Here is a 10,203-nt window from a genome sequence, read left to right on the forward strand (position 1 = left end):
GGGGGGTTCAGCGGGAGCTGGCGGAGCTGGAGCGGGGCTGGGGGCGGGCTGGGGGCGGGCTGGGGCCCCCCCGCCGGCCGAGCAACCGGGGGAGGAACGGGCAGAGCGGGGCGGCACCGGGGGCTGCGAGCCCGTTGCCGGCCGGGCTAAGCGGGGAGCGGGCTGGGGGGCGCCGGGGGGCGGCGGGCACGGTGCCTCGGGGCCCGGCCAGGGGGGGCCGGGGGGGCTGCAGGAGGCGTGAGGGGAGCGGCCCCGGGAGGGGAAGCGTTTGGCCCGGGGGCTGGCGGAGGGGGAGCCCCGGGAGGGGGGGGGCAGCGGGGAGGGGCGGGGGGGCGGCGAGGGGGAGGGGGGAGGGCGGGGGGGGCAGCCGGGGGGGCGGCCCTGGAGCAGCTCCAGCATCCGCTGCAGCTCGCGGCTGAGGTGGGCGAGCTCCCGGGTGAGGCGGCTGATCTGGGGGGGGGGCAGAAAAAAATAAAATAATAAAAATTTAAAAAATATAAAAAATTAAATATTAAAATTTAAAAAATAAAAATTTAAAAAATTAAAATTTAAAATTTAAAAAATAAAAATTTAAAAAATAAAATTTAAAAAATAAAATTTAAAATTTAAAAAATAAAAATTTTTAAAAAATAAAATTTAAAATTTTTAAAAAATAAAAATTAAAAAATAAAATTTAAAATTTAAAATATTAAAATTTAAAAAATAAAAAATAAAATAAAATAAAAAATAAAGTAAAATATAAGAAATAAATAAAAAATTTAAATATTAAAATTTTAAAAATAAAAACAAAAATTTAAAATATTAAAATTTAAAAAACACTAAAATTTAAAAATAAATTTTAAAATATTGAAAATTAAAAAAATAAAATTATAAAAATAAAAATGGAATATTAAAAATAAAAAATAAAAACTAAAAATAGAATATTAATTTTTTTAAAAAAGTTAAAAAAAATAAAAAATTAAAAATTTAAAAAATTAAAAATTTAAAAATTAAAAATTAAATCACACTCCCCCCCCCTCCGCAGCCCCGGTCCCTCCGCACCTCGGCGTTGAGCCTCAGGACGCTCCCCTTCACCTCCTCCGCCTCCGCCGCCAGCACCGGGCCTCCCTCCCCGCACCCTGCCGGGAAAACACCGCAGGTGGCCGGGGACCCCCCCGGCGGACACCCCCGCACCCCCCAACCCCGCTCCCCGTCCGTACCTGGCGGGGGGGAGCCCCCCGGTGCGCTCCGCAGCGGGGGGGCCGCGGCGAAGGTGAAGGTTTGCGCCTCCCATGGCCCCCCGGCGTCTTCGATCCCGTCCACCACCCTGGGGTGGGGAAGGGCTGAGGATGGGTCCTCGCCCCCCCCCCCTCCCCCCCCAGCCTCGCCTCCCCCCGCAGCCCCCGACCCCCGGCCTTACCTGGGGCTGAGCTCGGGGGGCTCGGGGGCGTGCAGGGAGGGGATGAGGAGCCTGGGCGGCTTCTTGCCCCTGCTGCTCCCCGCCACCGAGGGCTGGGCCTCCCCCCGGTGCCGCACCGAGGGGCTGCTCCGCTCCGAGCCCCGGGGGCTCCCCGCGCCCCCCCGGCGTGCGGGGCTGCTCCTGGGGGGCAGCGAGAGCTGGCGGCGGGCGGCGGGCGAGCGCTGGAAGGCCTCGTCCTGCTCCTCCTCGTCCTCCGGGATGGAGGCAAGGGGCTTCTCCGGGCTGGCACCGCCGTCCGGGCGAGGCTGCGGGTACGGGGGGATGTCAGGGCCGGTGTCAGTGGCCCCCTGCCCCCCCCCCCAAAATCCCTGCCTGCCCCCCCGTCCCCGCAGCACTGCGAGAGGCGCGGGGAGCGGGAGAAGCGGCAGGGCCCCTGCGGGAGAGGGAGCGGACGGAGCCGGGCGGTGGGGAGCAGCCACGAGCGGCCCCCCGTGCCCTGAACGTGCCCACCTCGGTGCGAAAGCCCCCCCCCGGCCTTTCGGTGCCACCCGAAATCCCCAGCCCCGAGCAGCGGTCCCTGCAGCAGCCTGCTGGGGGGGGGACACCCGGTGGCACGGGGCCCTCCTCTGCTGCTCCCGGTGCTCTGCGCGTCCCGAGCCAGAGCTGCAAGGACCGGCAAGCGCCGTTTGCATCCACCGGGGTTTATTTGCACCTCTCCCAAGCGCTGGGTTTAGGATTTAGGATTTAGGGAGCGCCCTCCCCGTCTGTAAAGGGCCCGGAGGCGGTGGGTGCCCCCGGGGAGGACGCGCTGCAGAGCCCCCGGCTGCTCGGAGCCGGCAGCAGAGCCGGGGGAGGCCGAGCGGTGCGGAGCTGTTTCGGCACGGGACGTCCCCCCCCCGGCAGCGTGGCAAAACCCCGCAGCCCCTGGCGCTGCCTTCTGCCTGCTGGGGGGGGGGGGCACGCCCTGGCTGCCTTCCCTGGGGGGTCCCCAAATCCCTTCCACCCCCATTCCCAAGCCCTCCAAGCCTCCTGCGCTGCGAATTCTCTTGCCTGCAAACTCCGTGAGTTGCGCAGAGCTGGGAGAAGCTGGGGCGTACCTGCATGGCTGGGGGGATGGGCAGAGCCGCGGCCCCCTCCCCAGCCCCGGAACCTCAGGACCACGAGCACGGAGCGGATAAAATCCCCTTCCGCGGCCACGCAGAGCCCCAGCCCCGCTCCCGGCGCTGGGGACGCGAGGCCGGGAAGGGGCCTGCGAGGGAGGACACGCACCCACCTCCACCTCGCCGCCCTCCCGCAGGTTGAAGGTCAGGTCCTGGTGGATGTCGGCCGTGAACTTGGCGGCGTACTCGGGGTAGAGCTGCAGCACGTCGCGGAGCCCCCGCAGCCCCACGTACTGCAGGTCGCAGTAGGTCAGCGCCTTCACGTCCGCCTTGCTTTTGATCACCTGCTCCTTGCTGGGCAGGTCGGCGCCGATCAAATCCCCCTTGCCTGCGGGACGGGGTGGGCTGCGGGCTATAGCGCGAGCCCCCGTGCCGGCCGGGCACCACGGGGTGCTGCGGGGTGGGATGGGGTGGGGGTCCTCACCCAGGATGGCCAGGACCACGTTGTCCTTCAGCACCTCGAGGGAGCCGGAGCAGACGAAGTAGTTGGCCTGCAGCGCGTCGCCCTGGCGCAGCAGGTACTCGCCGGGGGCGCAGAACGAGGTCTTGATGTGCAGCGAGAGGGAGCGCAGGCAGCCCCGGCTGGCCGTCCCGAAGACGGGCAGCTGCAGGATGTCCTTGTTCAGGTGCATGGCCACGTCGGCGCGCAGCTCGTCGGGGAAGTCGTGCAGCAGCTGGGGGGGGGAGGCGGGGGGTGGGGGAGAGGAGCCGGCGTGCTGGTGGTGCCTGGGGCTGATAGCGAGCTCCCAGCCCCGGCACGACGGAGCACCTCACCGCTCAGCAGCCCTGGGTGGTAAACCCAGCCCAGCTCCGGTTGATTTGGGGCTGCCTCTGCTCTATCTGCACGTCCCCGCTCCCCGTGCTGCCAGGAACCTGCCCCAGCCCCGGCACACAGCTCTGATCCCTCCAGCAGCAGAGCACGGACACCAGCACGCGTGCACGCTTGCACACACACACGCACCCCCCCCGCGCTCCCATCCCTGCCACCTCTGTCACCCCCAGCTCCGTGAGCGGGGTGGGGGGGCAGGAGAGAGGCTGCTCCAGCCCTGCCGAACCCTCCTACCTCGTTGGCGTCGATGCCGTTGTTCACCGACCAGGTGGTCTGGAAGTACTCCAGCATCCTCTGCTTGAGCTGCTGGGGCAGGCGGTGGACGCGGATGAAGTCCTTGAGGTCCTTCATGCGGGTGTGGTAGAGCGAGCGGCGCGAGTACATGCGCTGGATGATGGCCGTGACATTACCGAAGACGACGGCGTGCATCAGCGCTGCGGGCCGGGCGGGCAGCGTCAGGCCCGCGTAAGGACCGGGGACCCGGGCAGGGTCTGGGCTCTGCCCCCTCCAGCAACACGAGGCCGAAGCGTGCAGAAAAGGGGCTTCTCCCCTAAACCCATCGCCTTCCCCGCCACGGTGCCCTGCCCGGGTCCCCACGTCCCCGCCTCACCCCCGATGAGCATGGTGCAGATGGAGAAGATCTTCTCGGCGTCGGTGTTGGCGCAGACGTTGCCGAAGCCCACGCTGGTCAGGCTGCTGAGGGTGAAGTAGAGGGAGGCGATGTAGGCGCTGCGGATGGAGGGGCCCCCCACCGAGTTGTTGATGTAGGGAGCCTCCAGCCTCTTGCCCAGCTCGTGCAGCCAGCCTGCCAAGCACAGCCAGGGGTCAGTGCTGGTGCTCAGCACGCCTCCCGTCCCTGCCCCGATCTTGCTTCCCCCCTGCTGCCCACCCCCTGCCCGCTCCATCCCACCACCGGCGGGGACCCCCGGCGGCCCCGGCGCCGCGCAGCCCCGCTCACCGATGTCCCAGGTGAGCGGGTCGTTGCTCTCCATCTCCTTGCGGCCGATGACGTACCAGATGCAGGCCATCCAGTGGGCCAGCAGCGCGAACATGGACGTGAGCAGCGTCAGCACCATGGCGCTGTACTGCGAGTAGCGGTCCAGCTTCTGCAGCAGCCGCAGCAGCCGCAGCAGCCGCACCGTCTTCAGCAGGTGAACCAGCGAGGTCTGGGGAGCGGGGCACGAGGGTGAACCCAGCGCGAGGGTCAAGGAGGGACCCCCACCTGCCTCCCCCCGGGGCAGGGACCCTTCACCACCCGCCACAGCTACGGGACAGGCTGGGCAAGCGCTCCCTCCCCGAGCAGCCTCCGTCCCCGTCACCCTGCTCAGGGCGCCCCAGCAGAGGGGAGGGAGGCGAGCCGGCAGGAGGAGGAGCGGTGGATTTGCTGTCAGAGGCTGGGGATGGTGAAGCCGTGCTGGCAGAGAGCTGAGCTGATCCGCTCTGCAAGGGGAAATGGCAGCAAGATGCTGAGCCTCGCCTGCGAGGGTCCTGGACAAAGAGAGCCAGATGCCCTGGCTCAGGCTGGGTCGGATGTGCAGCGGTGCTGAGCTCCCCCAGGGACTCCCACCTTGCCCAAAGCTCCTTCTCCGTCCTTCTGACTCTTCCCAGCACCGCACCAGGCATCGGGAGGAGCCCAGGGCAGTGAGACTGGGCAGGGGAACAGGGCAGGAGCTGAGCCGTAGCAGATGCTGGGCTCGGACCCTGCTGGGACAGGGACAACGGAGAAGCTCCTTGGCCAGCTCAGCTCAGCTGCCTTCAGCCCAGAGGATCCCTCCTGCCAGCTGCAGCCTCAGTCCCCTGGCAGCATTTTTAGGAAACCGCTGCTTGTGCCCTCACACCGTGGCCTCCCCTCTCAGGGCACCGCTCCCTGCTCCGCTCCAGCTTGCCCAGCCCAGCTGCACCCTGGCCTTGGCCGAGGTCGTTTTCTTTTTTTGGGAGGCTTCCCCCGATAGCTGCGGTCTCTGCTTTCCCCCCTGCTGCCCGAGCTGGCCCCCAGGGCCCCGGAGCTCACCACGGTGACATTGAAGACGTAGAGCAGGTCGAAGGGCAGGGCGGCGATCAGGTCCACGAAGAACCAGGTGGCCACGTAGTGGATGCAGATGGAGCGGGGCTCGTACACCACCTGGCCCGACTGGCTCACGTACGTCGTCCGGAAATTCAGGGCGATATCTGCCCCGGGGAGAGCAAAACAGCCCTGAACACCCCGCTACGGATGGGGCAGCCGGGTTGGGGGGGGGGACGGGGATCAACCCTGGTCCCGTCCGAGCGCATCCTCGTGCCCCCGTGGGTGCTCAGCCCCGGGCTGAGCATCCCTACCCAGGATGAAGAGCATCTCCACCGCGATGTCGCTGACGATGGTGCTGCGGGCGGCCGAGAGGCTGTCCTCCGTGCCGGTGAAGCAGACGTTGTAGGGGACGGTGACGGCCACGTAGAAGGTGGCCAGCAGGATCAGCCAGTCCCACAGGGCCTTGAAGACGCTGTAGTGGAGCAGGATGAAGCGGGCTTTCTGCACCGAGGCCACTTTGTACTCGGGGACGGACGGCTTGGTCTCAAACACGTTCTGGGGGAGCAAAGGGCAGCGGTGGCACGGGGGCAGCCCCGCACTGCAGACCCCGTCCCCCTGGTCCCTGCCGGCCTGGGGCGCCCCCGGCTGTCAGCCCCGATGCCACGGTGATGGGCGCACGCACGCCCAGCGGGGCACGTCGCACGCGGGCTGTGCGGAGGTCACCCACAAAGGCAGGCGCGGGGTACCCGCTTACGGCCCATTAATTAATGTCGTGCTAATGCCATGAGCAGTAATCCACCCGCAGCGCCAGCTGCTGCCCAGAACGGTCTCAGGTGCAGATGTGGTGGGGGCAGAGCCCACCAGCACCCTCTGCATGGGCAGCGATAGCTTTGGTGCCGTCCCAACCCCGTCCTCCGTGGCTCAGCATCTCCTGACCGTGCCCTGGGGACCCCGCGCCGGAGCCCCCCAGCCCCAGGAGGAGGCTGGCACGGGGCCGCTGCCACGGGGACGTCACTGCTCGGGCTGCCAGCTCCTGGTAACGGCGCTCCCCTGGGGCAAGCACGGCCCTGCCGGAGCCTGAGCAGCTGGGTTTCAACACAGCTAACGCACGAGGAGAGGAGAAGGTGGCAAGAGCTGCCAAAAGCTCTGCTCTCCCCACGGCACAGTCAGGTCCTGCTGCAGCCTTTGCACTTCCCGGGGCCGAGGGCATTTCGGTGCCTCGGGGGGAGCGTCCCGGGGGGAGCGGGCTGTGCACGCACCCCCAGCCCCTTACCCGGTTGATTTTCATCTCGCTGCGGTCCCGCCGGGCGAACTGGGTGCTGAGCCGGTGCAGCACCGTGCGGCCCTGCCGCCGCGCCGCCCGCAGGTGCGAGCTCCTGGGCTTTTTGCTCCTCTGCTTCTCTGCAGTGATGAGATGTGCTTGGTCAGCGGCCGTGCTGCTGCTGGGGGACCGGGTCCCCACGTGGGCTCTCAGCCCCGTGGCCGTGGGACTGGTCCCATTGCTCCCATCCCCTGCCCTGGGAGCCACCTGGAGCAACAGAGGGGGGCTGGGGACCCCTCCTTGCATGGGTGGCACCAAGCTGGGACAAAAAAAACCAGGCTGGGGCTGGGAACCCCTTCTCCACGTGCCCCCTGCACGCGCTGCTGATGCTCCCTGCACCCCATCCCCATCCCACAGCCACGGCTCACCCTCCTTCTTGTCGCCCGCGTGGCTCTTGCCCCGGCTCTCCGTGATATCCTTGAAGGAGAAGAGGAAGAGCACCACCTCCCCCTTCTCATTCTTGATGGGCATGATGTCCAGCAGGCACCAGAACGCCGCTCCTGCGCGGAGGAGAGGAGACGGGAAGGCAGGAGAGCCCCTCCGCTGCTCGGCACGGGGCCAAGCCCCGGCTGGAGCCGCCCGCAGGTCCCCAGCGCCACTCACCCCCCTTCTTGTAGAAGCAGACCTCGGTCTGGCACTCCTGCTTGCTGTCCAGCACCTTCTCGATGCGCTGCAGGACGGCCTCGCTGGTGTCGGCCCCGCAGAGGAAGCGGCAGCTGCACTTCTGCTGCATCACCTCGGTGCGGGCGAAGCCGGTCAGGTCGCAGAAGCCGTCGGAGCAGTAGACGATGGGGAAGCCGCGGCGGAGCTGCGCGTTGGCCAGGATGAAGTTGCTGTCTGCAAGGAGACACGGCGGCCCCTGAGGGCTCGGGGGGGGGGGGGGGGCACAAATGGTCCCTGCGCCCCAAGGTGGGGCACAGAAATGCCACCCCGTCCGTGGGTCCATCTGGGAAGAGGAGCCGGGTCTCCATCCTGCCCGCAGACCCCGCTCTCCTACCGCAGCACGATGGTGGCCACGCACCCGTCCATCTGTACCAGGGGACCCACGGCCGCCAGGGAGGCTTGTCCCACGGCCCCCTGCTCACCCTGAGGGCCAGCAGAGCCGTGGAGAACCGTGCCCCACGCTGTGAAGTGGGGCCGATCCCTCATCTGAGCTGGGAGACCCCCAAGGACAAGCTCATCCCCCTGCCCTGCCACCCCCAGGACCTGGAGGTCCCCGCTGTGCTGGAAGGGGAAAGACCCCGACACATCTCCTGGCTCCGCGAGCGATGCCGCCGAGCCCCGAGTCAGGGCTAAGCCAGGGCAAGAGCCCCTCGTGTCACAGCACCCTGGAGCTTGCCGTTTCCCTGGAGGCATCACCCAGGAAAGCTTTTCCCAGCCCCGGGCCAGGCGGGTGCTCTGCCAGCGGGGCCGCGGCGGCACTGGCTGCGGGCTCGGTGCCAGCCAGGCAGATGGTTTTGTGCTTTAGCCCGAGGAAGGGTGTGCACGAGGGTGGCAAGGAAGAGGGGGTGCACGGCCAGCAGGGGCTGCGGCAGCGGGGGGGGCAGAACGGGTGCCGGCATCCAGACGTGGTCTCGAGCTTGCGGATCCCCAGCCCAGCACCCCTGCACCCCGCAGCCCAGGCACCCAGAAGGATGCCTCCTGCCCACTTCACAAAGAAGAAGGGGGAAGACCCACAGAGGGTTGTAGGGCCCGTGCACCGACGGCAGAGCCGTGCCAGGACACCCCAGCCCGGGCAGGGACGCAGGAGGGAGCCGCACACGGCCCTGGTGCGATGGGAGGCGCACCGGGGCCACCGCGGCGCAGCTCAGCCCAGGATTAGCTCGGAGAAGCAAAAATAGCTGGGAGCTGTGACTAAGGCCAGATTTTGGCTCTGGGGAGCCAGGATTACCGTGGCGTCCAGGGTGTGGTATTAGAAAAAGGGGAAAAAAAAAAAGAAAAGGGGCTTCCATGGCTTGCATTTGGGATTGGCTTTGCCGTGAAGGGGGGCACAGCCCCTGCGGCAGCAGCCAGCTCGCCTGGATGAGGGGCCCAGTGGCTGCGTGGGAGAGGCAGGGTTAATTCGCACCGTGGATCGCTGCGGCTAAAGCCCCTCTCCGTGGCAGATAAAGCCGATAAGAGACGCATCAAACCCACAAAGCCGGACACTATTTAAAAGTGCCCGGAAGGCGGGTTCGAGCCGGCGAAAGCAGGGTGCTGTCAGGATGCAGGATGAAAGCAGGATGCTCTCAGCCACCCTCGGTCCCGGGGGGTAACCCCCTGGCGTCGGCACACCCCAGGCTCCGAGCATCGTCTTCATCCCTCCCAGCACCGCAAGAGACCCAGATGATTTTGGGAGGCCCATGTGATTTTGGGGAGGAGCGGGGTCAGCGCCGAACACGACCCATCCCCGGGTGGCTGCGTGGTGCTGCCGGAAGCTGGCACGTGGCACCCCCGCGTAATCCCCTCTCCAACGTGCCAGGGCTTTAATCCGTCCTGGCCCCGGCACGGGGGCACGGACACGGGGAGGAGCCCAGCTCCCAAGGATGCCCCAGCACCTCCAGCTGTGGGAAGCGGCCCCCAAAACCGGCAGCGTTGGACCCCTGCCCCAGAACACAGCTACCAGTGCCCACCTTTTCCAAGGACACAGCTCCAAGCTGATGCTTTGCCCCCTTGGGGCGGGCAGGGCCCTGCCCAGCACCTGAGCTCCGGGAGCAAAGAACCAGCGCCCAGCACGGAGCTGGCCGGTGCAACACCGGGGTCCCCGAGGGCCATGCTGGTGGCTGCAGCGCCGTATGCCACCAGTGTGACAAGCACGCGCCGTGCCACCGGGCCATCCCCTGGCACCGGGACCCAGCTCCGGGGGCTGCTCAGGGCAGCACCCAGCCCCTCGCTCCCATCCCCGGGCTGCTCCGGGACCGGGTGCTGCCGTTGCACCGGGTGCTGCCCACCCCGAGCCCTCCCGGTGCCGACCGTGCTAGGGGTGCTCGGCTGGGGTCTCTCTCCCCGGGGACCCCCGTGCGCCCTGGACCCCTCCCGGTGCGCCCGGTGCCGACGGTGGCGCCTCTGTCCCTGGTGCTGAGCGGGACCGGGACCCTCCCGGGGCACCGGCAGCAGGGTCCGGGACCCTCCCGGTCACCTCGGGGGCTGCACGGGGCCGGGGAACCGAGCCCGGCCGGGGGATGGAGAGCGCGGAGGGTCGCGTCCCGACGAGCCCCGGGGGGCTCCGGTGCCCCGGGCGCCCCCCCACCCTCCCCGCCGCCGTCCCGGGGCGCAGCCCTACGTGTGCCATCGAAGCGGGTGGCGATGGTGTCCAGGAAGGTGTTCTGCGGAGCCAGCAACCCCTTCATCACCGGCATGGTCCCGCCGGGCCGCCCGCCCCCCCGGAGGGGCTGCTCCTACCGGGCCGGGCACCGCCGCCGCCCCGGGGCCCCTCCGCGGGTGCGGCCCCAACGCCGCCGGTTAATCCCGGCTCGGCTCGGCCCGGCCCGGCCCGACCCGCCCGGGGCT

The 10,203-nt window shown here is 66.7% G+C and overlaps 1 protein-coding gene across 9 annotated transcripts; it reads right to left on the reverse strand.

Annotated features, from left to right (window-relative positions):
* Positions 1 to 649: 649 nt before the first annotated feature.
* KCNH4 (potassium voltage-gated channel subfamily H member 4) lies at positions 650 to 10,159 on the reverse strand. 9 transcript variants are annotated; one of them, XM_080565271.1, is made up of 13 exons: positions 9,977 to 10,159; positions 7,318 to 7,551; positions 7,083 to 7,214; positions 6,667 to 6,794; positions 5,705 to 5,948; positions 5,400 to 5,557; positions 4,347 to 4,554; positions 3,999 to 4,193; positions 3,623 to 3,822; positions 2,984 to 3,233; positions 2,673 to 2,887; positions 1,400 to 1,704; positions 650 to 1,306 (listed from the first exon to the last, which is right to left on the reverse strand). In XM_080565271.1, exons 1-13 carry the CDS (start codon positions 10,050 to 10,052, stop codon positions 997 to 999), a joined length of 2,655 nt encoding a protein of 884 aa, XP_080421397.1. In that variant the 5' UTR covers positions 10,053 to 10,159; the 3' UTR covers positions 650 to 996. The 9 variants fall into 9 exon arrangements, with proteins under 9 accessions (XP_080421397.1, XP_080421396.1, XP_080421394.1 ...); XM_080565270.1 differs by having other exon boundaries at positions 2,673 to 3,233; positions 3,999 to 4,554; XM_080565268.1 differs by having other exon boundaries at positions 6,667 to 7,214; positions 7,318 to 10,111.
* Positions 10,160 to 10,203: the final 44 nt, after the last annotated feature.

Source organism: Anser brachyrhynchus (assembly GCF_964034855.1).
Source record: "Anser brachyrhynchus genome assembly, chromosome: 22".
In the NCBI taxonomy this organism is placed as follows: Eukaryota; Metazoa; Chordata; class Aves; order Anseriformes; family Anatidae; genus Anser; species Anser brachyrhynchus.